The following is a 27,185-nucleotide window of genomic DNA, read 5'->3' as shown; positions in this document are numbered from 1 at the left end:
AGACCTTCTCAAGACCATATGTTGTTGCTGGGCAACATCGATCCTACATTGAAAGAATTCATACACGGGCATCAGAACAGGAGTGGAAGCAAGTCATGCTTGAACCTGAGGGGATCCTGAAGAAGAAGCTGATTACAGTTACAGGGTGAATAGGCACTCAGTCTGTGGGTGTTATGGTTACTGGAGGAATGGGCACTTAAAATATATTACACTTACAGGAGGAGTTGGCGCTCAGTCCGTAGATATTATATTTATTAATGGCCTGGACACACGAACAGCAAGCATTACAGTCACTAAAGGAGTGGATGCTCAGTCTATGGGCATGACAGTTACTGAAGGAGACGACACAGGGCTGTGATTATTGCAGTTACGGGCGGTATGAATACAGCAAAACGATGATGATCCACTATCCGATCATTCGGAAGCCCCAATGGTTTGGCATCTGGCCCACTCATTAGTTCGGAGTTTGGGTTGGTTGTGTAGCGGGGGTTGGGGTCAGGAACGCAGGTAGGTTAGAGGCTGGAGCCAAGATTGGAACGGAATGCTAGTTCTGATAAATGGAAACATCCAGGCTGAAGGTCACTGGGTTCTGTTTCCGTTTCCTTTAAACTCACTGGGTTTACAACATTATTACACACTGTATCAAAAAGTGTTGGAGGAACTCAGCAGGTCAGGCAGCATTCATGGAGGGAAATAAACAGTCGACGTTTTGAGCCAAGACCCTTCGTCAGGACTGGAAAGGAAGAGGGCAGAAGCCAGAATAAGAAGGTCGGGGGAAGGGGAGGAGCACACGCAGGCAGGTAAAAGGTGAGTCCAGGTGAGAGCGGGAAGGTAGGTGGGTGGGGGTAGAAGAGGCCAAGGGCTGAAGAAGAAGGAATCCTGTAGGAGATGACAGTGAATCATGGAATGAAGGATGGCGGAGGGGAGGGGAGGAGAGGAGATGGGCAGGTCATCAAGGTGGGGGCAGGGAGCCACAGGAATAAGGCAAGGCAAAGGAGGGGGGGTGGGAGAAAAAGAAGGGGTGGGGTTACCGGAAGCACCCTGTCCCTGTTATCTGGGGCTGGGGCTGGGGCGAGGACAAACGTGCGGGAAGTGGAGGAGATGCGGGTGAGGGCAGCATTGATGGTAGTGGAAGGGAAACCCCGGTTACTGAAAAAGGGGGACATCTCTGATGTCCTAGAATGGAAAGCCTCATCCCGGGAACAGATGCGGCGGAGGCTGAGGAACTGTATAACGTGTTTAAAAAAAGTGTATTAATAGGAATATTAATAACATCCAATAAATAGTCCAGAAAATCTGCAAGCGTGGCACTTAAAGTCGCGAGGCTGCTGGATTGTAGGAATGGGTACGGTCTGTGGGTATTACGGTTGCTAAAGTCATGGGCACAATCTGTGGGTATTACAGTTACCACTGGCCTGTTACATTGGAGCCAGCTGTTCCACTGGATACAGTTACAGTTTCCGCGTTTCAAAGCAGCCAGCGCTGGAGGGGATTGGCAGCGAGTGCAAGTCGAGAGAGCCTTGAAGTAACGGAAAAACTTGCTGTTCGGGTCGAAGCCCAGGGCCGGAAAGTTGAGGGATATTTTTCCAACTGAGACCCGCAAGCTGCCTTTACCATCACAGGTTACTTGTAGTGGACGTTAGCCCTAAACATTGGTCTCTTATAGCACTGTGCCTTAACGTAGTTACAAAATGAAATCTAAACTCCTCAAAAATAAATCACCACTGCAAAATCTAGATCCTCACTGACACCAAACAATTTCCTGTCTGGTCCCGTGATACTCAAATCCGGCCGTCTTACCGTTATTTTACTGCACAGCCGTTTATCCGGGGCTTATGTGGGTGTTAGTAGTATTCTCAATTCTATTTGCAAAGTTATGGGTTCAAGTCCCATTCCAAAGCCTAGAGTAGAAAAAAAAGTCAGTGCAGAGGGGGTCGTCAATCTGAAACACTATTAAATAGAGCACAGTTTTGAAGAAGGGAAGAAGTCTTGGCAGTATTTATCCCTCAGGAAATATCACTTTAAAGAACCCAGTAATTCTTATTACTTTGTGGAAGCATTGATTCCATTTTCCAATGTTAGAACAGTGACTGTTTCTTAAAAACATTTGGTCGGAAATGGGGATGTTTTCTATTGATTGCATCAATTGTTTGCAGTGCCTCAGATAATGAAGGAGTTAATGCCTCCTCCTGGCATGACATTGATAACATTTGGGCTTGGCCTGATGTGGCAAGTAACAATTGTGCTACATTGGCTTGGAAGTTTCACCTTACAGAGTCGGGAGTTGGAGCGGGACCTTTGAAAAGAAGTGAGTCTCTGTGTTGGAACTGGTGAGTTTCACCTTGCAAGAGTCTAAACCAGGCACATATGCAAATTGTTACCTGCTGATTGGTTTATTAACAGCAGCAAATAAAGGTAAGGCAGGTATAAGTGGCGAGGCCGTTGTGTGAGTGGGCCAGTGTTGGAGTGGGGAGCTGAGGCTTTGGTTCAGAGAGGTGAAGGTAACTTTCTTTCTTTGATTTGGTGTTCCCTGTAGTGCAGAGTAGTGAGAATGGCTCCAGGGTTAGTGGTGTGCTCAGCTTGTGAGATGTGGGAGTTCTGGGAGACATCCAGTCTCCCTGATAACTTGCATCTGCACGAGGTGCATCCAGCTGCAGCTCTTACAGACCGTGTTAGGGAACTGGAGCTGCAGCTGGATGACCTTCGGCTCCAACGGGATAACGAGGAGTACATAGATGAGCTACAGGGAGGCAGTCACTCCGAGGCTGCAGGAGGCAGGTAGCTGGGTGACTGTCAGGAGAAGGATGGAGAATAGGCAGGTAGTGCAGAGTACCCCTGTGGCCATTCCCCTCAATAACAGGTATACCGCTTTGGATACTGTTGGGGGGAACGACCTACCAGGGGAAAGCTGCAGTGACCAGGTCTCTGGCACTGAGCTTGGTCGTGTGGTGCAGAAGGGAAGGGGGGTGAAGAGGAGGGCAGTAGTGATAGGGGATTCCATAGTAAGGGGGGGGGGGGTAGACAGGGGATTCAGTGGACGTGAAAGAGACTCCCGGATGGTATGTTGCCTCCTGGCTGCCAGGGTCAGGGGCATCTTAGATCAGGCCCACGGCATTCTGAAGGGGGAGGGTGAACAGCCAGAGGTCCTGGTACATATTGGTACCAATGACATAGGTAGGAAAAGAGATGAGGTCCTGAAGAGGGAATATAAGGAATTGGGTAGGAAGCTGAAAAGCAGGACCTCAAGGGTAGTAATGTCTGGATTGCTGCCTGTGCCACGTGCCAGTGAGGGTAAGAGTAGGATGATTTGGCAGATGAACGCGTGGCTGAGAAATTGGTGCAGGGTTTCGGATTTGATGATAATTGGGATCCCTTCTAGGGAAGGTACGACCTGTACAAAAGGGACGGGTTACACCTGAACTGGAGGGGGACCAATATTCTTGCAGGCAGGTTTGCCAGAACTGTTGGGGAGGGTTTAAACTAATTTGGCAGGGAGATGGAAACCAGAGTGATAGGTCAGGGCTTGGTTCATTTACTCTACAAGTAGATGCAGAGTGTAGAAAGACTGTGAGGAAGGACAGGCAGTTGAAAGGGCAAAATTGCCGTCAGTTGGATGGGCTAAAGTGTGTCTACTTTAATGTGAGAAGTATCAGGAACAAGGCTGATGAACTTAGTGTGGGTAAGTACGTGGAACTGTGACGTGGTGCCCATTACAGAGACTTGGCTGTCGCAAGGGCAGGAATGACTGCTGGATATCACGGGATTTAAATGTTTCAAAAGGGACAGGGGCGGAGGTAAAAGAGTGGCTTTGCTGCTCAGGGGCAGTGTCACAGCTGTAGAAAGGGAGGACGTCCTGGAGGAATCGTCCACTGAGTCAGTGTGGGTGGAAGTCAGAAACAGGAAGGGAGCGATCTCTCTATTGGGAGTATTCTACAGACCCCCCAGTAGCAGCAGAGATGCTGAGGAGCAGATTGGGAGGCAGATTTTGGAGAGGTGCAAAATTAACAGGGTTGTTGTCATGGGTGATTTCAACTTCCCTAATATTGATTGGCACCTCCTCAGTGTAAAAGGGATAGATGGGATGAAGTTTGTTTGGTGTGTACAGGAAGAATTCCTGTACGATATGGGAAAGTATTTAACTGGGGTAGGGGGAATTATGATGCTATTAGGCAGGAACTTGGGAGTGTAAATTGAGAACAGATGTTCTAGGGGAAGTGTAGCAGAAATGTGGAGGTTGTTTAAGGAATACTTGCAGGGAGTTCTGGATAGGTTTGTCCCATTGAGGCAGGGTGAGGATGGTAGAGTGAAGGAACCGTGGTTGACACAAAATGTAGAATATCTTGTTAAGAGGAAGAAAAAAGCTTACTTGAGGTTTAGAAAGCATAGATCAGACTGGGCTCTGGAGAGTTACAAGGTAGCCAGGAGGGAGCTTAAGAATGGATTTAGGAGAGCTAGAAGGGGGCATGAGAAGGCGCTGGTGAGTAGGATCAAGGAAAACCCCAAGGTATTCTACACGTATGTGAAGAATAGGAGGATGACTAGAGTGAGGGTAGGACCTATCAGGGATAAGAGGAAATATGTGCCTGGAGTCAGAAGAGGTAGGGGAGGTCCATAATGAATACTTTGTTTCAGTATTCACCAGTGAGAGAGACCTTGACGCTTGTGAGGATGGCCTACGACAGGGTGATACACTAGGGCATGTTGACGTAAGGGAAGAGGATGTACTGGAACTATTGGAAACATATTAGGATAGATAAGTCACCAGGGCCATATTGGATATCCAAGGTTATTAAGGGACGTGAGGGAAAAGATTGCTGCGCCTTTGGCAATAATCTTTGTGTCCTCGCTGGCCACTGGAGTAGTGCCAGATGATTAGAGGGTGGCAAATGTTGTTCCTTTGTTCAAGAAAAGGAGTAGGGATAACCCTGGGAATTACAGACCAGTGAGTCTTCAGTGGTGGGCAAGTTACTGGAGAAGAATCTTAGACAGGATTTATGGGCATTTGGAAAAACAAACGCTAATTAGGGACAGTCAGCATGGCTTTGTGAGGGGCAGGTTGTGCCTCATGAGTCTGATTGAATTCTTTGAGGATGTGACAAAGCATATTGATGAAGGTAGAGCAGTATATATAATATGACTTGGATGAAGTTGTGGAAGGGTGGGTTAATAAGTTTTCTGATGACATGAAGTTTGGTGGTGGTGTTGTGGATAGTGTAGAATGTTGCTGTAGGTTACCAGAGGACACTGATAGGATGCTGGGCTGAGAAGTGGCAGATGAAGTTCAACCTGGGAAAAGTGAAGTGACACACTTTGGAAGATTGAATTTGAAAATACAAGGTTAACATCAGGACTCTTAACAGTGTGGCGGAACAGAGGGGTCTTGGGGTCCACGTCCATGGATCCCTCAAGGTTGCCGTGCAGGTCGATAGGGTTATTAAGAAGGTGTATGGAGTGTTGGCCTTCATTAGTCGGAGTACTGAGTTCAAGAGCCATGAGGTAATGTTGCAGCTCCATAGAACTCTGGTTAGACCACACTTGGAGTATTGTGTTCCATTCTGGTCGCTTCATTATAGGAAGGATGTGGAAGCTTTAGAGAGGGTGCAGAGGAGATTTACCAGGATGTTGCCTGGACTGGAGATCATGTCTTATGAGGATAGGTTGAGTGAGCTAGGGCTTCTCATTGGAGAGAAGGAGGATGAGAGAGGTGTACAAGATGATAAGGGGCATAGATCAAGCAGACAATCAGAGACTTTTCCCAGGGTGAAAATGGCTAACATGGGGGTATAATTTTAAGGTGATTGGAGGAAGGTACAAGGGGGATGTCAGAGGTATGTTTTTTTTACGCAGTGGTGGGCGTGTGGAATGCACTGCCGGCAAATGTTGTGGGGGCAAATACATTAGGGACATTTAAGGGATTTGGATACATGAATGATAGAAAAATAGGAAGCTATGTGGGAGGGAAGGGTTAGATAGATCTTAGAGCAGGATAAAATGTCGGCTTAAGGGCCTGTACTGTGCTGTAATGTTCTATGTTCAAACCTACACTAGGTTGTTGTAAATTGGTATTAAAAACAGCAAAGGCTGGAAATACTCTGCAGGTCTTAGTGTCTGTGGAAACAGTGTCAAACATTTCATGTTCAGGTTAATCCGAACTGGGAAGGAGAGAAGGCAAGTTAATTTTAAGTTGCAGTGAAGGTGAGGGAGGGAGGGATGGGACAAGGGGAATATCCCTGATGGGGTGAGGCCAGGGATATTGTGGCAGTGGGTTATTAATAGCATTAATGCTGATTCATATTATTATTGAAAGAGGAATGAATCCAAGCTTGGAAATGAGCAGTTAGACAGTGAGAATACAAACAAAACACATTTAATTTAAAAACTGGATGATCCAGGGACCCAGTCAGTCAGGCTGTGCCAATGGAGATGGGGAAAACTGAGACAATATCACAAGTGGGTAAGCTATAGCAGAACTGGCTAGTTTGGATTAAAACGGAGAAGACCATAGTACACAGGAGTAGAATCAGGCCATTTGGCCCATCGAGTCTACTCTGCTATTCTATCATGGCTGATTTATTTTTTTCCCTCTCAACTCCATTCTCCAGTCTTCTCTGTGGCCTTACTAATCAAGAACCCATCAACATCTGCTTTACATATACCCAATGACTTGGCCTTCACAGCTTCTGTGACAATGAGATCCACAGATTCACCACCCTCCTGGCTAAAGAGATTCCTCCTCATCTCTGTTCTAAAGGGATGTTCTTCTATTCTGAGTCTGTGCCCTCTGGTCTGAGACTCTCCCACTACTGGAAACATCCTCTCCACGTCCACTCTATCCAGGCCTTTCAATAGTCAGTAGGTTTCAATGAGATTTTCCCCCCTCATCCTTCTAAACTCCAGCAAGTACAGGCCCAGACCAATTAGATGTTGCTCGTACATTAATCCTTTCATCCCTGGGATCATTCATGTAAACCTCCTCTGGACGTTCTCCAATGCCAGCACACCCTTCCTTAGATACGGGGCCCAAAACAGCTCTCAATCCTCCAAATGTGGTCTGACCAACGCCTTATAAAGCCTTGGCATTACATCCTTGCTTTTGTATTCTATTATGAATGGTAACATTACAATTGCCTTCCTTACTACTGACTCAACCTGCAAGTTAACCTTGAGGGAATCCTGCACTAGGACTCCCAAGTCCATTTGCACCTTCGAATTTGCTCCCAGTTTAGGAAATAGTCCATGCCTTTATTCCTTCTACCAGAGTGCATGACCATACGCTTCTTGGAAACAGTTCGTTTGGAAATAGTGTTTGTTTGGAAACGTAGTCTGGGATAAATTGTAATTCGACCTGTGGCAGTGAAGCCAGGATAAAAGGTAACTGGAAGTGTAAGGGTTAAACTGGACATATAAGGGTTAATGGTGTGCAACTATTATTCCTTCAACCATGGGGTGACTATAGTTATGGCTACAGGTTTGCTGTAAGCAACTGCCCTAGTATGTGCAGCTTCCCATGGATTAAGTCTAAAAGTAGGGACACTAACCAGTAAATCTCTGTGTGGGGATCAGTACAGAGCTCAGGTTACACTGTTTACTCTTTCTGTATCCCTCACTCCTGCTAGTGTTAAAATAGTGAAGCATTAATTATATGCTCCTTGGTTCTGCTGTTGTCTGCTTTATTACAGCGTGGGTTGACTTTCACACAACTTACCACCATTGCAACCCCGGCTTCTCCCCAGTAGAGAGATTCCTTTTATCCTATCTATCCTTCTCTCACCTTTCCTACAAATGAAAAGCACCTTGTTTTCTTTTCTACCATTTCCGATGTAGGTCTCTCCACAGATTCTGCCTGACCTGAATGTTTCCAACATCTTCAGTTTTTTATTTCAGATTATTAGCATTGCATTTTTTATCCATTGGCTTTAAGTTGGCAAGAGTCTAACTCCTAACTATGATGTCGCCTCACAGCTCCAGGGGCCCAGGGTCAAACCTGACCTTGGGTACCATCTGTGTGGAGATTGCCTATTTTCTCTGTGATCTTATGGGTATCCTCTGAATGCCCTGGTTTCCTTCCACATTCCAAAGGTAGGTGAATTGGCCACTGTAAATTACTTCTGTATGGGTTAATGGCAAAAAGGATCAAAGGGAATTTTTGGGTTTGTGAGAAAATAAGTTGCAGGGATGGAGGGAAATTGAGTCTGAATGGATTGCTCCCTAAGAAGCTGGCATGATATCAGAAAGGCAGTCCAATTAGAGTGGCAGTCTGATATAGCTCTATCAGAACAGGATTTTAAAAGAAAATTTGTTTTAAATGTAAATAGTTGAAGCCTGTGATCGGGGATGTAGCAAGCACTGAAAGAAAATCAACAACCTTGTACTTGTCTGGTGCCTTTCATGAGCTCTAGATATCCAGTACTTTTGAAGTATAGCACTGTTGTAATGAATGAATTCAACATCTCATTTACAAACACCCATGTGGTTATCTGTTTTCAGGTGTTGATTAAAGGATAAAATATTAGCCAAGGCACCCAGGAGACCTCCCTTGCCCTCTTCAGATAAAGCATGAAATCTTATAAATGAGCATCTGAGAGGGTTAAAGGGAAATGTACAGTAGCTTAATGTCTGACCTGAGAGTACCTCTAACTGTAACACTGAGGTATGACCTGAAATTGTGAATGATATTGGATTCATTTTTCCTTTATTGTTCAATGATGTAACAAACTAAAGCATTAATCTGTTTTCTGATTCCATTCTTGTAACTAAATGACACAACCATCAGATCTTGAACTGATCTCATTCTGATATAACTCCTGCATTCTGGAGGACGGATTACACATTCACCAGGATAGGCATCTGGCCAATGGGTACTGGTTAAAGTTCAATCTAGTTCACTGATTTTTTTTGCCTGCAGATTCTAAAATGGCTAACAAGAAGCTATTACTGGTGGATGTTGACTGTGGGTTGGATGATGCCCAGGCAATTATGATGGCCCTCGGAGTTCCTAATGTGCAAGTCCTGGGCATTACATGTTGCCACGGAAACACATCCATTGATAATGTGTGCTGAAATGTGCTCAGAGTGTTAAAAGCTTGCAGGATGACTGAGGGTAAGTGTTCGAAAGCATGAGTGAAAGAGTGCATGGTTTTGGAATGTAATTCTTTCAGAGACTCAGATCTTCTGCCTTGTAAACCTTTCAGTTTTAACATAGATGTTTGTTCAAGGGAAATTTGTGCCCAGGATATGGGTAAGAAAGTTTATTGCCCTAAGAAGATAGTCTTGGGTCTTCTCCTGCATATGGTGATGGTAATGTTTCCCCCAATGGTGTTACACAAGGACTACAGATACCTCTTCCCACCCTGTCACTTGTAAGGACGCCATTCCCCTTCTCTCAGTTCCTCCATCTCTGCTGCATTCCCATGATGAGGCTTTCCATCCTGGGACATCAGATGTCCTTCTTTTTCAGTAACTGGGATATCCCTTCCATCACCGTAAATGCTGCCCTTACCCGTATCTCCTCCACTTCCTGCATGCCTGCCCTCACCTCGTCTCTCTTCCACCCCCCCCACCCCCACCCACTGTCATAACAGAGACAGGGTTCCCCTCGTCTTCGCCTACCACCCCATGAATCTCCACATCCAACATGTCTTTCTTTGCGACTTCTGCCACCTCCAACAGGATCCTACCACCAGGCACATCTTCCCCTCTGCTTTCCGCAGAGACTGCTCTCTCTGTGACTCCCTTGTCCACTCGTTCCACCCCAGGACCACCCACTTCAATTCCACATTCCGCTCTCATACCGACATGTCTATCCATGGCTGCCTCTACTGCCACGCTGAGGCCAGACACAGGTGGGAGGAACAACACCTCTTATTCTGCCTTGGGAGTCTCCAACGTGATGGCCTCAATGTCAATTTCTCTAACTTTTCTGGTAACCCCACTCTTGCTTTTTCTTTACTTCTCTCCCACCACCCCCAACTCCATTGTCTTCCCTTTATTCCTGTAGCTTCCTTCCCCTGCCTTGAAGACTCGCCCATCACCAACCTATGTTTTCATCCCACCCCCACCTGCAACAATCCTTCTTATTCTGGCTTCTGCCCTCTTCCTTTCCAGTCCTGATGAAGGGTCTTGACCCAAAATGTCAACTGTTTATTTCTCTCCATAGATGCTGCCTGACCTGCCGAGTTTCTCCAGCACTTTTTGTGTATTGCTCCGGATTCCAACATCTGCAGAATTTCTTGTGTCTACGAATACATTAGATGTGACTATGGTGGATGGTCATAGGATCAGGTCCTTTAGCACTTTGAGCCTGTCAAACTTGCATTTAGATCACAGTTCCAAGAGTAGAGAAAGTGAAACCTCTGCTATGTGCACAGGAGAACTTTCTCCACCATTTCACAACCTGTTTCAGTCTCCACTCCAATCATGTGGCATAGCTCCATATCTTGAGATAATCCTCTCATAAAGTAGCTGCATATTAATCTCTCTAGTGTTGATTTGCCTTTTCTTTGTAAATTATCATTGGTAGATGGATTTCATTTGTGTTTTTTTTTAAAAGTGTTAAATATTAATGGACATATAAGTAGGCAAAGATTTTGCTTTCAGTCATTGGACTTCATCAATTCTCTCTTCTTAGCAATCCTACTGCTCTTTTTTTTTTTGAAGTGTTCAATACTCTTATTCCAGGCACCATTTTTGAATGCCCTCTCCTGACTTTCCCAGAATGTTTTACTCCTTTCCTGCCCTGATTATTTTTCCTTTGGTTGAGGCTATTCCACTCTCTGTCAAGATGGTATCCATCCTGGAATGGAACTTGGTATTGGTTTATTATAGTCACTTGTACCGAGGTACAGTGAAAAGCTTGTCTTACAAACCGATCGTACAGGTCAATTCATTACACAGTGCAGTTACATTGAGTCAGTACAGAGTGCATTGATGTAGTACAGGTAAAAACAATAACAGTACAGAGTAAAGTGTCACAGCTACAGAGAGAGTGCAGTGCAATAAGGTGCAAGGTCACAACAACATCATGAGGTCATAGTCCATCTCATTGTATAAGTGAACTGTTCAATAGTCTTATCACAGTGGGATAGAAGCTGTCTTTAAGCTTGGTGGTACGTGCCTTCAGGCTCCTGTATCTTCTACCCGATGGAGGAAAGAAGAAAGAATGACCTGGGTGGGTGGGGTCTTTGATTATGCTGGCTGCTTCACCAAGGCAACGAGAGGTAAAGTCCAAGGAGGGGAGGCTGGTGTCCGTGATGTGCTGGGCTGTGTCCACAATTCTCTGCAGTTTCTTGCTGTCCTGGGCAGAGCAGTTGCCGTACCACATGGAAGTGATAACAAAGTTGCTGACCTTCCCCCTTGCCTGTTGAAGATCCTGTTGTAATAAGCTTGGTGCTCTGATGTACTGTATGGTGAAGGACCAGTTCAGGAATTGTGTGCAGGCCCTTGGGTCATGAGGTTGATGGTGTGGGAGTCGGGCTGCGGAGAAGGTCAGAATTGAAGGTGGACAGGACAACAGTAAAATAGGAAGGAGAGGAATTGTGGGATCCTGGTGTAGGTAAAAACACCAACAATGAGACTTTACACGAAGACAAAGAATGCAGATGCTGGCACCTGGAACAAAAAAAAACAACACTGGAAAAACTCAGCAGGTCAAGCAGCATCTGTGGAGGCAAAAGGTTATAAGTTGACATTTTGGGTCAAGACCCTGCATCAGTCCTGACCTGTCCCTTTTGCCCCTGTTTATAAGACATTGTGCGATGGGAGCAGAGTTGCGTAGAGGAAGGCTCGCTCACAAAAGACTATTGTTATTGAGGTTGTGGACTTGCTTTGTAGTGTCCCGTTGAGTTGTACAGTTCCTAAAATAAAAACATTTTGGCAGTTAACCCATTGGATCAAATATCTTTGTCCTACCCATCCTACCTCTCACCCTTTTCTGTAACTTGAAATTAACTTGTTTTCTCCCGTATTCATTCTGACAGGGCTCTTCAATCTGAAACGTTAACTCTGTTTCTCTTACTACAGATGCTGCCTGATCTGCTGAGTGTGTCCAGCATTCTGTTTTTATTTCAGCTTTCTGGTGTCTGCAGCTTTTTATTTTTGAACATTGCTACTGCTTTGCCTGTCCAATCTCCCAGTGGACTGGGTTGAGATCTGGATGTGGCAAGTAACCAAGAACCATGACTAGATGATCAGGCAAGGTGATGAGAGAAAATGTACACACAACTGCATGTAGATAAAACTCCGATTACACTGGTAAAGAAAGGACTGAGAGACATCTGGTCACAAACCTGTTTGAGATGTCTTGTAGCAACAAATCCTGTACTCAGAAATTAAAAAAAACTGCAGATGCTGGAAAGCTGAAATAAAAACAGACAATGCTGGAAAGACTTAGCAGGTCAGCATCTCAGAAAGGATAAATACAGTTAATATTTCAGATTGAAGAGCCTTGTTAAAATGGAGAAGGGAGTAAACCAGTCAGTGAAAAGAGAAATTAGAAACTATTCTCAAGTTGTTTCTCGGCTTTAATATGTGCTGAATATTCTCAAGGAGGGGTGAGGTAAATTTATGGAGCCCAAAGGCATCAAGGGATAAGAGGAAAGAATGGGAGTATGGTGTTGAGATAGGATGGCCACGTTGAGCAGGCTTGAAAGGTCAAGTGGCTGCCTGCTCCTGCTTTCTATATTTCCCATACTTCGTCAACTTGGATAAGCCTTCAGCTGCTAGCATATATATGATGGGCCGAATGGCCTCCATTATAAATTATGATCCACCCTCTGTGGCTCATTTGGCATTCATCAAGGTACCATTGCTTCTTGGGGAAACAACAACGTTAAATACCCCACCTTTCCAATGTGCTTACCCCTCCATCCATTGCTGCCTTAGATTCAGTTACTATCTCCTTGGATTATTTTTGCCTTTAGTATCTATGCACTCACAGCTTGCCATTGCACAAGTCTTATTGTCAGTGCTCTGGCAATAACTGAAGCAGGGGAACGAGTGACTGTTTTCCCTCCTTAATGAAGCTTCCCCTCCTGACCGTTGCAGCACTTGATTGGATTAACTCCCTCACTTTATCAATTCACCTGCAAGTAGCCTGTTATTGGACTAGTATCTGGAGGCCACTGAGGTTGTTTTTGAAGTGCAGACCTATCCCTCAAAGCATAATATAAAAAACCAGTTCAACCTATTTCTTGTTGCTATGATTTCCCATCTTGCTCATCTTTGAGTAGACCTCCTGGAACCTCCAATGTTCACCTGACCAAGTATCTCAGCCCATTGCCTTTATTACATAGAACAGTTGGGAAATAAAACATTAAAGCTGCTCCTCCTCCCCCACAGATCCCAGTGTTCCGGGGTATTAGTAGCCCCCTCCTTGGGCAAAGTTTGGATTCTTCAGCTTTCCATGGAAAGGATGGGCTGGGTGATGTCCCAGACCCCAGCGCTCCAGGACTGGAACATCTGCAGAGCGAGCACGCAGTGAATGCCATGGTGCGGATAGTCACTGAACATGCTGGACAGGTGAGGTGATTTGGGTTTCAGGAAAGAGAAGCCCCAACGCTTCTTGGTACGAGCGCCAGAACAAATCTAGTGGGAGGAGCCTTCTGAGTCCATCTTAAAATGTGGTGGCACTGGCTTGAGAGGTGGTAGTCAATGTATGTGTGGAGGAGAGGAATGAAATTTGACATATAGGGAGCCGGGGGACAGTTACTGCAAGTGTGGGTTACAATGTGGAATGGCTAATTATCAGGTATTGTTGAGTTTACTGTTGATTCCCAAAGGCTGTTCATATGCCAAGTTCTTGTATGTATATTAACAACGTACAGTCTTATCAAACAGTTTAAGATTTAGCCAATTTTATCATAATTTTCTTAAAAGTATCCACTTTTTTGATAGTAAGCTGAATATAATCACAACTTGAAATTGTATAGTAAACTTGTAACATCTCAATATTTTCACAGATTTCACTATAAATCAGAGTTCTAATGACAGTTTTATTTCTTTCAGAACATCCCAAACACTTGACAATGAAGTACTTTAATTGAACTAATGTTGCTGTTGTAATGCAGGAAAAGTGGCAGCCAATTTGTGCATGAAAAGCACTGAAGGTCAGCAATGTGACCATTTGGGGCAAAACAGTGGTGCAGCAGTCAGTGCTGTTGCCGCACAGCTTCAGAGACCCCGATTTCCATTCTGACCTTAAGGTGCTGTATACGTGGAGTTTGCAGGTTCTCCCGGTGACTGTGTGGGTTTCCCCTGGGGGGCTCTGGCTTCCTCCTTAGTCCCAAAGGCATGCTGGTAGGTTAATTGGCTACTGTAAATTATCCCTAGTGTTTTAGGTGACAGGAGAATCTGAGATGGTTGGCAGGCATGAGAGAGAATAGGTTACAAGGAAATGAGTTGGTGGGGGTGGGACTAATGGGATTGCTTTGAGCTGGCAAAGGCTCATTGGGCCACTCTTTTGAAATGGTAGCTTGGGATCTTCTATGTCAAACCAAGAGGGCAGACTTGCTTTTGTTTAGATCCAAAGTTCAGCAGCTCCGACATCCAGAGTGCACTCAGCACTACACGGGAGCGTTAGCAGTACCCGAGTGTCTTGAGTCTGATGTAGAGGTAAGAGTGCTCCTGAGTAAGCTGCAACTCGGAGGAAATTAGTCCCTTGTAAATGTGCAACAAACACACAACCAAACTATACACTTAAGTTTCACATTAATGCTATGCAGAAGTACGTTCTGTCTTGCAGATTTCTCTTGTGGCACTTGGTCCCCTGACTAACGTAGCTCTGGCACATAAAATGGACCCAACATTTTCTACAAAGCTGAAACATCTGTACATCATGGGCGGAAACATGGAAGGTACACCACTTAGTCAGATCTGTTTATTCAGCAGGTCAGTAATTTAGCACTGAATAATACAGAGTATGTAATCTCTGTAATATTCAGTCACACATGGATATATAAAACACATCCATCACAAGTCATTGGTATGTAAGTCACAATCAACCCCAACACATTTCCAAATTGATACTATACTAGGCAAGTTGTTAAAACAAAATGTTTTCTGACAGGATTTACCAGTAATATTTTCACTTTAATTATTTTGTAAAAATTGTGCATGAATAACCATTTTTCCTCAATGTTTATTGAGTGCATTTTATGAATCAACCTCCTATTGAGCAACTTTGATTTATGTAGAATTAATATTTTCATCAAAGAAATTATGGGTGTGTTTCTCATGCTTGATAAAGAAAAAGGTGTATTCCTGTATGCAATTTGCATTCCTCATGAATAAAACATGAATTTGCATGCAAAATCTGAGATGGGGTGGCCAAGGTATTCAGTGCATCATTTTATTGTTGACTGATCACACAGAGGCTCCACGGATTTTACTATCACTTCAGACAGTGGTTAATATCAGCTGTGCCTCGTGCTTTAGTAGTTGAACAACTTTGATAAATCAGATGTATGAGGTTTACTTTTCAGAAAGTAGAGAAAGGTAATAGTTTGATTTATGGGGAATCAACAAGATGTAATCGAGTGTATGTTTGCAGAATTGCTTTTCTTTGACCTTGGATTGCAAAAACAGACCATTTTTTTAATTTAAATGTTTCAGTACTGGCAACTTTTTATGCTCAAGGCTGCACTTCTATATAAAAGCAATCTATCTGAATGAAATCTGCAGATGGAAGTTTTTTTTTTACAGTTGTGTATTTCATTATTTTGTGCTCAAGGTGAGGGATCTCGATGCTCGCCATTGAGACTCTTGCCGTTTTGGACACCATGTTAATCTTGGCATGGTGATATGCCAAGATGTGTGGCAATATTACCTCTAATCGTCAGTATGGGGTCAGTCTCATAAGAACAAGTGAGTGTTTTTTTTCTCCCATTTGCCATTGAGTATGTGAGATTGCAGATCAGTAAATTGGTAGCACCAATGAATTCAATGAATTGGTAGCACCAATGAATTCAATGGCATTCAATAGTAATAGTTCTTTCCCCCCCGCCCCCCCCCCCCCCCCCCATGTTTGGCATCATTGGTAAGGTACTGATTATATGTGTGAAAATGCCTTGCTTGGTTACCTGAGGAACCATGTTTAGAACTAAAGGCTGGATGTTAGAGCATAAGAAAAGGAACAGGTCCCATGATAAGATACTGTATCTTTATTAGTCACATGTACATCGAAACACACAGTGAAATGCATCTTTTGCATAAAGTGTTCTGGGGGCAGCCTGCAAGTGCTGCCACACTTCTGGTGCCAACATTGCATAATTCATCACTGAATAAAATCATCTTCCTCCCAACTTTTTCTCCAAATCTTCTGCTCCCTCTCTACTCAAAAACAAAATCAACACAGTTTTGAGCAACTCTGGGCAATCTCAGGTTCTGGAATACCAAATAGTCACAACAACTTGAAGAAATACGTGCTCATCTCTAGAAACAGCATTGGGAATAGGCCATCCATCCCCTGTACCTGCTCTGCCATGCAACAAGACTGTGTCTGTTGGTCCATTAATTCCCCACACCTCAATCATTTTAATAGCCAAAACTCCAACAATCTTTCTTCCCGGGGTGTGGGGGGGCGGTGGGGGGGGGGGGAATCTGTGTCTGAGCCATCATTTTCCATTTTGGAATTCTCCACCCAAAATTTGTCACCTCTTGATGTCAAAATTTCTTCTTGTCTCCTTTGAGGTGCAGGGGGATCTTGGGGTCCAAGTCCAAAGCCCCCTGAAAGTGGTAACACAAGTACATGTGGTAAAGAAAGTATATGCATGCTTGCCTTCATTGGTCAGGTATTGAGTATACAAGTCAAGAAACTGTTGTAGCTGTATAAAACTTTGTTTAGACTGCATTTGGAGTATTGTGTTCAGTTCTGGTTGCCCCAGTACAGCTTTGGATAGGGTGCAGAGGAGATTCACCAGAATACTGCCTGGATTAGAGAGGTTGGACAAACTTGGGTTGTTTTCTCTGGAGCATCAGAGACTGAGGGGAGACCTGAGAAGTTTATAAACTTCTGAGGCATAGATAGGGTAGGTCTCCTTCCCAGGGTAAAATTGACATGTATTCTGCCTTTCAAGGTGAGGGAGGGGAAGGTTTGCTCTGCCACAATTATTCTCAACACTGGTGCCCCACAAGGCTGTGTCCTCAGCCCCCTACTCTACTCCCTATACACATGACTGTGGCCAGATTCTGCTCTAGCTCTATCTACAAGTTTGCAGATGATTTCACTGTAGTGAGCTGTATCTCAAATAACGATGCGTTGGAATACAGGAAGGAGATGGAGAGCTTAGTAACATGGTGCCATGACAACAACCTTTCCCTCAATGTTGGCAAAACAAAAGAGCTGGTCATTGACTTCAGGAAGGGGGGGGGGGCGGTGCTCATGCACCTGTCTACATCAAAGGTGCTGAGGTCAAGAGGGTTGAGAGTTTCAAGTTCCTAGGAGTGAACATTACAAATAGCGTGTCCTGGTTCAACAACGTCGATGCCACAGCTAAGCTTGCCATCACCTCTGCTTCCTCAGGACGCTAAAGAAACTTGGTATGTCCTCATCAACCCTAATCAATTTTTATCAATGCACCATAGAAAGCATCTTATCTGGATGCATCATGGCTTGGTATGGCAACTGCTCTGCCCGTGACCACAAGAAACTGCAGAGAGTTGTGGACACAGCTCAGGACATCATGGAAACCAGCCTCCCCGCTATGGACTCTGTCTATACTCCTCGCTGCCTCAGCAAAGCAGCCAGCATAATCAATAGAGTGACCATTATGTGACCGGACAGTATTAGAGTGTGGAGCTTTGGTGTGAAGAGGCGGAGTAAGTGAGTGGAGGTTTCTGTCAGGTTCTTTCTGTTATTTGTAATTTTGTATAGAACAGTGGGAACGGCAGTCAGAGCAGAAATCTGCTCCTCCTGTAGGACGTGGGAAATCAGGGAGACCCCAGTGTCCTTGGTGACTACACCTGCAGGCAGTGTGTCCAGCTGCAGCTCCTTACAGACCACGTTAGGGAGCTGGAGCTGCAGCTGGATGAACTCTGGATCATTCGGGAAGCTGAGGAGATGATAGATGGGAGTTACCAAGAGGCAGCTGGGTGAATATTAGAGGAGGAAAAAGGAATAGGCAGTCGGTACAGGATACTCTGGTGACTGTCTTGAATGGTTGTTGGGGAGGGGTAAAGAGAGATGAGTCACTGGTGGAGAGCCACAGCAGCTGGGTCTCTGGTGTGGAGTCTGGCTCTGTGGCTCAGAAGGGGGGAAGGAGGAAGAGGTGGGGGGGGGGGTTGGGGGAGAAAGAGGAGTGCGATAGTGATAGGGGATTTGTTGGTTAGGGGGACAGACAGGAGATTCTGTGGACAAGAACAAGACTCCTGGATGATGGTGCCCACAACTCTCTGACCTTTTACATAGCCATGGGTAAAGATAGCAGGCATATGGGAAAGTATTTAATTGGGGGAGGGCAAATTAAAATGATATTAGGCAAGAACTTGGGAGTGTAAACCAGGAAATGTTCTCTGGTAAATGCACTGCAGAAATGTGGAGGTTGTTTAGGGTCCACTTGCATGGGGTTCTAGATAGGTTTGTCCTGCTGAGGAAAAAAAGGATAGTAGGGTGAAGAACTGTGGTTAACAAGAGGTGAAAGGTTCAGTCAAGAGGAAGAAGGAAGTGCATTTAAGGTTTGGGAAGCAAAAATCAGATGGGGCTCTTGAGAGTTATAAGGTAGCCAGGAAGGAGCTTAAGAAGGGAGTTAGAAGGCCTTGGCAAGTAGAGTTAAGGTAAACCCTAAGGTGCTCTACACGCGTGAGGAACAAGAGAATGACTAGGGTGAGGGTAGAGGAGGTCCTAAATGGATATTTTGCTTCACCAGGGGGAGGGACTTAGACAAATGTGATGTTAGCATAGAGCAGGCAAATGTGTTGGAGCATGTAGAGGTTAAGAAAGAAGCAGTGTTGGAGCTACAAAAATCATTAGGATAGATAAGTCCCTGGGGTCGGACAGGCTATACTCCAGTTTACTATGGGAAGCATTAATGATGATTTTTGAGTCCTCCCTGGCCACAGTAGTGGTATTGGAGGATGGCAAACATAGCTCCATTGTTCCAGAAAAGTAAAAGGGATAATCCCAGGAATTGTAGACCAGTGAGTCTTGCATCAGTGGTGGGCAAACTATTGGAAGGGATTCTCAGGGACAGGATTTATGAGCATTTGGAGAAACCTAGTTTTATTAGGGATAGTCAACATGGCTTTGAAGGGCAGGTCATGCCTCACAAGCCTAATAGTTTTTTGTTTGAGGAAGTGACAAGGCAAATTGATGAAGGTAGTGCAGTGGATGTGGTATATATGGATTTTAGCAAGGCATTTGACAAAGTTTCCATGGTAGGTTCATTCAGAAACTCATGAGGTATGGGATCCATGGAAATTTGGCAGTGTGGATTTGAAATTGGCTTGCCCACAGAAGGCAGAGGGTGGTTGTAGAAGGAGCATTTGACTTGGAGGTCGGTGACTAGTGGTATTCTGCAGGGATCTGTTCTGGGACCCCTGCTCTGACTTTTCTTTGTATTTGTTTGGTAGATGGTGAAGAAGGTTGTCTTAGGTCGCAATGGGATTTAGACAGGATGGAGAAGTGGCAGATGGTGTTCAATCTGGAGAAGTGTGAAGTGATGCACTTTGGAAGAATGAACCTGAAGGCAGAGTACATGGTTAATGGCAGGATTCTTAGCAGTGTGAAGGAACAGAGATCTTGTACATAGGGGTCCAAGTACATAGATCCCTCAAAGTTGCCATGCAAGTTGATAGGGTGGTTAAGAAGGCATATGGTGTGCTGGCTTTCATTAGCCAAGGGATTGAGTTCAAGAACAGAGAGGTAATGTGCAGTTCTATAAGACTCTGGTTAGACCACACTTGGAATATTGTGTTCATTTCTGGTCACCACATTATACGAATGATGTGGAAGCTTTGGAGAGGGTGCAGGGGAGATTTAGAAGGATGCTACCTGGGTTGGAGAGCATGTCTTATGAGGAGAGGTTGAGCAAGTTAGGGCTTTTCTCTTTGAAGCGATGGAGGATGAGAGTAGACTTGATAGAAGTGTACAAGATTATGAGAGGCGTGGACAGCCTGCATCTTTTCCACAGGGTGGCAATGGCCAGTACTAGAGGTCACCCATTTAAGATGCATGGAGGAAAGTTTGGGAGATGTCAGAAGTAGGTTTCTCACAATGAGAATGATGGGTGCCTGGAACGCACTGCTGGGGGTGGTGGTAGGGGCTGATACAATAGGATCACTTAAGAGACTATTAGGTAGGTACATGGACAAAAGAAAAATAAAGGGTTATGGGAAGTGAGGAGAGAGGGAAAGGTTAAATAGGGATAATATTTATATAGGTTGGCACAACACAGTACAGCCCCTATGTTCTGAAGACCCCACCTACCTGGGGCATTCTCTCTTCTCCCGTCTCCCATCGGGCAGAAGATATAAAAGCCTGAAAGCATGTACCACCAGGCTCAAGGACTGCTTCTAGCCTCCTGGTAAAGACTGAATGATTCCCTAGTATGACAAGGTGGACTCTTGACCTTGCAATCTACCTTGTTATGACCTTGCACCTCGTTGCCTATCTACACTGCACCTTCTCTGGAGCTGTTTACTTTATTCTGCATTGTTGTTTTTTACCTTTTACTACCTCAATACACCGTGTAATGAATTGAACTGTATGAAGGGTATGCAAGACAAGTTTTTCCACTATCTCAGTACATGTGACAATAATTAACCAATTCCAATTTGGAGATTTGCAGGGCAGCCTGTTCCTCTGCTGTAATGTTCTGTGTTCTAAGTGTTTTTTGTACAGCTAGTAGTAGGTGCCTGGAACATGCTGCTGGGGTGATGGTGGAAGCAGACAAGATTGTGGTGTTTAAGTGGCATTTAGACAGACTCACGGACACGAAGGGGTATGGATCATGTGCCGGCAGATGGGATTAGTTTCATTTGGCATCATGGCTGGCATAGACATCATGAGCTGAGGGGTCTGTTCCTGTGCTGTACTGTTGTATGTTCATTCTTGGATGGCTGATGTCTTCCCTTGAGATTGTGACCACTTGTTCAGGACAGTCGATTTGGGGGAAGTGTCAACCCATCAAGCCCTGAACAATTTTCTGTGTTCTAATAAGAACACTTCTCATTTGTCTAAACTCTAAAGAGTAAAAGCTTATGGTCTTCTCATCGGACAATTCCCCCTCTATCCCAGAAATAAATCTGGTGGACAATCTTGGTCCAAAATGGCTGACTCCTTTATCCCCGAGTCTGTGACTCCTGAATCCTCCATCTCGAGCAAATAGCTTCTCAAAGCTGTTCTGTCAAGCCACCTAAGACTTGTTTCTGTGAATCTAATTGACAAGCAGTTGGAATGTAGATACTGTCCACTGCTCAACTATGTATGAATGAAAATTGCTTTTTAATAGCCATATAATTAAAATGATTGACAGTTTAGAATGCTCTGCCAATGTTAGAAAATTAATTCCAATCAGTCAAATGTAGAATACCTTAATTTTTAAATTAGACCAAGAAATAAATCAAACGAACTGTAGACAAGATATCACGTTAATAGCCTTTAGTCAGATTTGCTTGATTGCTTTTATTTGAATTGTATTGGTGCTGCCTCTTCTGGATCAGGAGAGGTCTTTTACAATGAGATTCATGAATATTTTGCTTTATTTTCAGGCACAGGGAATATAACCATCTGTGGGGAGTTTAACTTTGCCACTGACCCAGAGGCTGCTTCCATTGTCTTGAATCAGTTCTTGTGTCCAACCTACATAGCCACATGGGAGTACACCCTGCACCATAGACTGCCTTGGGTAAGATGTATTATTGGTCTGGATTTTGTGATAGGGGAGAGGGTATGTTGGTGGTCTCTCCTGTAACCGACTGCATCTTCAGAACTCCATTTAAAGGTGGCAGTCCCAAAGTTGTGGCAGTATTACTGCTTCTGCTCTGTTGGGATTCCTCCTGATTTAGGTTCTATAAATGCCAAGTTGACTTTATTGTCATATGTATATGAATGCACAGGTGCAATGAAAATCTTACTTGCAGCAGCATCACAGATGCACAATGTTCACAAGAAGAACAAATTATATAAGAACACAATTAGAACAAAAAGAAACAAAGTCCATTATAGGGCAAAGTGGTCATAATGTTGCTCTACTGAGGTAGTGATTAGAGTTATGCAGGATGGTTCAAGAAATGAATAGTTGAAGGGAAGTAGCTGTTCTTGAACCTAGTGGTATGGGACTTCAGGCTTCTGTACCTCCTGCCTGATGGTAGTTGCAAGAAGATAGCCTGGATGGTGAGGAACTTTGATAGATGTTGCTGCCTTGAGGCAGTGCCTCATGTAGATACTACCAATGATGGGGAGGGGTATGCCAGTGAAGTATGGGGCTGAGTCCACTACTCTTTTTAGCAGCTTGTGTTCTTGCACATTCGAATTGCTGTACCAGACTACATTGCAACTAGTCAGGGTACTTTCACCAGTACATCTGTGGAAGTTTGTTAGTGTTCAGTGACATGCTGAACCTCCTTAAGAAAGTAGAGACACCGGCATCCCTTCCTTGTGATTGCAGATACGTGCTGGGCCCTCGACCTTCTCCAATGCCAATCCACCAATGTAGACTGGCACATGTTCACCCTCCTTCCTCTTGCTGAAGTCAACGATCAGTTGCTTTGTTCTATTTGTTTAAAGAACTACTTTTAAAATTGTAAGGGTTACTGGGGCTGGAATTGTTTGCAGTTGTGGATGGATAGGAAAGAAATTTATGGGGGCAGATTTTATTTATCATGACTGAAAGATGCCACTTAATTCACCTACGTCATAAATTCCTTCCTCTTGCAGAGTATATCTAGGTGGAAGTTATTTCATGAGTGAAACTAAACTTGGATATTGGTAAATATTACCAATACAATCTTTCCTGTTGCCTTTTTGATATCCTTAAGAGTCTCGCTTTACAAATGTACTGAATAGCTCATGAGATTCTAAGAAGCATCCAGCTGAGAATTCTCTTCCTTCTGTTTCAGGAGTTCTTTGATGAATGGGTAAATCAAGGCACTGAGAAGGCTTGCTTCATGAAGACTATAACAAGACACATGAGAAAAGACAAAACAGTTGAGCAAAAAGATGGAGAATCTCATGTGGAACCATCTTTTAACTCCTGTGATTGTTATGCAATGGCAGTTGCCATTGATGAGAGTGTTGTCACTGAATATATCCGGTGCAGTGTAAGTGTGGAGTTACAGGGGTCACTGACCAGAGGGATGATGGTTATGGATACACTAAACCTCCTGGGAAAGCAAAACCAAGCCTTTGTTATGAGAAAATGTGACATTGAGAAATTTAAGCAGCTAATGATGGCTGCTCTGAAGTAGACAGTGGGAGGGTTTAATCGTAATTGTGGAAAGGAAGTTGGCTACCACCAATAGATTTTATAAAGGTCATACTGAGATGATAATTGGTTTAATTTTGTAATGTGTACTGAGATGCAGTGAAAAGCTTTTGTTCACATGCTATCCAGACAGACCATTCCATACACAAGTATATTGAGGTAGTACAAAAAGGTGGGGGGGTGGGGGCAGAATATAGTGTTACAGTTGCAGAAAGTGCAGTTCAAGTAGACAAAGTGCAAGGGGCATGACAAGGTAGACTGAGAGAGCAAGAGTTCATCTTTATTGGAGTTTAGCAGAGAATTACCTCCAACATTTGCACTTAATTGAGCTTGTGCCTCAAAAACAACCAGAACTTCTAACAGTGCAAATAGTTGATTTTACAAATCCAGGGTATAAGAGTTTCAATTTGTGATGTTTTATCCATCAAGTCATCAATAGCTTCTGTGGGTGGTCAACTAACTTAATCATGGACTCTATCCCAATAGCCAGCTTCAACCTCAGTTACCAGCTGAAGTAGAGGTGCTGGGAAAACCAGAATACTGGCATTACAAAGTCAAAGTTGAGTTTGTCGTGTGCACAGGTGTAATTAAAAACTTTGCTTGCAGCAGAATCACAGGCACATAACATCAGATAAACAGCATTCACAAGAAAAACATAAATTAGACTTTGTAAAAAAAAAAGTCACTTATTTTAGTGCAAGGTGGTCATAATGTTAAACTGTAGTGGTTAAGGTTGTGCAGGTTGATCATGAACTGAATGGTTGAAGGGAAGTAGCTGTTCTTGAACCTGGTAGTGAAGAATTCAGGTTCTGTACCTCCTGGTAGCTGTGAGATAGCATGGCCTGGATGTTGGGGATCTTTTGGATGTTGCCTTCTTCAGGCAGTGCCTCCTGTAGATTCTATCAATGGTAGGGAGGGATGTGCCCGTGATGTATTGGGCAGAGTCCACTACTCTCTCCAACTTGCATTCCTGTGTGTACGAATTGCTGTACCAGACCATGATGTGACCAGCTAGGATACTTTCAACAGTACATCTGTGGAGGTTTATTAGGGTGTTTGTTGATGTGCTGAACTGAGAAAGTAAAAGAAGCAGACCAAGTCCTCAAATCCTGAACTCTACTTGAAAATTTGGCCCATTTCATGAAATGGTTACAGTATGGAAGGCAGCTGTTCTTTCCCTTATCTGTGCATTGGCTCTTCATCCAATCAACTCCAGTTTCACCACCCAGATCTTTCTCACTAGCCTTGAAAATTCTTCTTTCACCATAATATTTATCCAATTCCCTCTAAAGGCCACACTGGAGGCAGTGCATTCCAGATTCCAACCACAGACTGTGCATATTACTATTCTCTTGCTTTACCTGTGGCCTTCACTTCAGTGGGAACAACTTTCCTCTGTCCACCATGTCCAAACCTAGCATTCTGTTAGCTTCTGGAAACATAAGAGACTGCAGGTGCCAGAATCTGGAGCAAAAGGTAAACTGTTGGAAGAACTCAGCAGGTCAAACAGTATCTGGGGAGGCAAAGGGATGACCAATGTTTTGGGTTGAAACTCTGCATTAGATCCTGACGCAGGGTCTTGACCTGAAATGCTCAACCCACTGAGTTCTTCCAGTTTATTTTTTTTTTGTTTTTCTTTGCTTCTTTCTGCTCTCTAAAGAAAACAGCCCCATTCTCCCTAATCTATACTTGTAACTGTAGTCTTTCACTGCAGGAACCATGTTTGTATATGTTTACTGGACTTCATTTAATGTCTTTGTACCCTTTCTGTAATGGGGTGATCAGAATTGAACACAGTATTGGAGGCTGGACCAGTGTTTTATAAAGGTTCAGCTTGACTACCCTGCTTTCATATTGTCTTTGAGAATAATGTCATTAACCTCTGTAAGTGGCAGGGTAGGTTGAGAACACCTTTTGGAACAGTATTCTTTATTCAATATTGCCTCTCAATTTGGGCCAAAGGGCCTGTTTCCGTGCTGTATAACTATGAATCAATGAATTACGCAAAGTGGCTCAGCAGATTGAAATATTTCTTGAACTTGTTTATTGTAGCAATAAATGGTCAGACTTTTAATGCTGCTTTAATTATTAGAATACTCTTGCTATTGACTTTTGGCACAGAGTTTAGTAATACCTGCCCCAGCAATGTTGGAACCCTTCCAGTTACCACAATTCAGCTGCACTGAGTGGGAGTGCAGCAAATGAGATGTGTAGTTTTGCTGCCAAGTTAATTCCATCATGGAGGCATAGTCATAGTATGTGAGATGGGGCTGCTGATAATCAGGATAGGGTAATCCAAAACACAGCCAATAACTGACTCCCACATTAAAACTAAGCTGATTAAGCAATCTTTTTCTGCCAATGTCTTTATTAGGATATTGGGGTTTTAAGTTAAGATGGCTGTCTCAAGGGATGGGCAACGTAAGTTGTCAACAATATCTATAATCCACATTAAAACCCATCTTGTACTGGAAGGCTTAATATTGGTGATATTATTAATTTGAATAATTTCCTTTACTTGCCAGCAAGTAGCTTGTGGGATAGGACAGCTTCTGCCTTTATACTCGAGGTAACTGGTGCTTAACAACATGGTTATTGAAGGCCAGAATGTCATCTTGAGATCACCTTGTACTTTCCAACAAATGATCCACACAGAAGCTGCCACTATACAGGCTATTTGTCTATACAAATACAAGAGATAATGCAATGTGATTGAATCCAAAATGTCTTCATAATTTGGTGTCAATTAAGGATGGACAATAAATGCTGACATTGCCTGCAACATCCAATAAATACAGTGGCATGCAAAAGTTTGGGCACCCCTGATCAAAATTTCTGTTACTGTGAATAGCGAGTAAAAGATGACTTGATTTCCAAAAGGCATAAAGTTAAAGATGACACATTTCTTTCATATTTTAAGCAAGATTACTTTTTTATTTCCATCTTTTACAGTTTCAAAATAACAATGGCCTGAAGCAAAAGTTTGGGCACCCTGCATGGGCAGTACTTAGTAACACCCCCTTTGGCAAGTATCACAGCTTGTAAACACTTTCTGTAGCCAGCTAAGTCTTTCAATTCTTGTTTGGGGGATTGTCACCCATTGTTCCTTACAAAAGGCTTCTAGTTCTGTGAGATTCTTGGGTCATCTTGCATGCACTACTCTTTTGAGGTCTATCCACAGATTTTTGATGATGTTTAGGTCAGGGGACTGAGGGCCATGGCAAAACCTTCAGCTTGTGCCTCTTGAGGTAGTCCATTGTGGATTTTGAGGTGTGTTTAGGATCATTATCCTGTTGTAGAAGCCATCCTCTTTTCAGCTTCCTTTTTTTTAAGACTGTGTGATGTTTGCTTCCAGAATTTGCTGGTATTTAATTGAATTCATTCTTCCCTCTACCAGTGACATGTTCCCTGTGCCACTGGCTACAACATAAGCCCAAAGCATGATTGATCCACCCGTGCTTAACAGTTGGAGAGGTGTTCTTTTCATGAAATTCTGCACCCTTTTTTTCTCCAAACACACCTTTGCTCATTGTGCCCAAAAAGTTGTAGTTTAACTTCTTCAGTCCACAGGACTTGTTTCCAAAATGCATCAGGCTTGTTTAGATGTTCCTTTGCAAACTTCTGATACTGAATTTTGTGGTGAGGATGCAGGAAAGTTTGGAGAAAAAAGGGTGCAGAATTTCATGAAAAGAACACCTCTCCAACTATTAAGCACAGGGGTGGATTGATCATGCTTTGGGCTTGTGTTGCAGCCAGTGGCATGGGGACCAT

General features: G+C 43.8%; 1 protein-coding gene across 2 annotated transcripts; it reads left to right on the top strand.

The window, feature by feature from the left end:
• The first annotated feature begins 650 nt into the window (after window positions 1-650).
• si:dkey-4e7.3 (uncharacterized protein LOC402865 homolog) lies at window positions 651-25,626 on the top strand. Of its 2 annotated transcripts, XM_052026293.1 has the most exons (6): window positions 651-807; window positions 8,906-9,099; window positions 13,336-13,515; window positions 14,738-14,849; window positions 21,700-21,836; window positions 23,050-25,626. In XM_052026293.1, the coding sequence occupies exons 2-6, from the start codon at window positions 9,091-9,093 to the stop codon at window positions 23,395-23,397; spliced, it is 786 nt and encodes a 261-aa protein (XP_051882253.1). In that variant the 5' UTR covers window positions 651-807; window positions 8,906-9,090; the 3' UTR covers window positions 23,398-25,626. The 2 variants fall into 2 exon arrangements, with proteins under 2 accessions (XP_051882253.1, XP_051882254.1); XM_052026294.1 differs by lacking the exon at window positions 8,906-9,099.
• Window positions 25,627-27,185: the final 1,559 nt, after the last annotated feature.

Source organism: Pristis pectinata, chromosome 11, assembly GCF_009764475.1.
Source record: "Pristis pectinata isolate sPriPec2 chromosome 11, sPriPec2.1.pri, whole genome shotgun sequence".
Classification (NCBI taxonomy): Eukaryota; Metazoa; Chordata; class Chondrichthyes; order Rhinopristiformes; family Pristidae; genus Pristis; species Pristis pectinata.
The sequence above is the reverse complement of the archived record's forward strand: the minus strand, read 5'-3'. Positions and strand labels throughout refer to the sequence as shown.

Excerpts from the sequence above, each read along its gene's own strand:
- si:dkey-4e7.3 (XM_052026293.1), top strand. Across the intron at positions 14,850-21,699 it reads CATGGGCGGAAACATGGAAG|GCACAGGGAATATAACCATC; the intron begins GTACACCACTTA and ends CTTTATTTTCAG. Across the intron at positions 21,837-23,049 it reads TGCACCATAGACTGCCTTGG|GAGTTCTTTGATGAATGGGT; the intron begins GTAAGATGTATT and ends CTTCTGTTTCAG.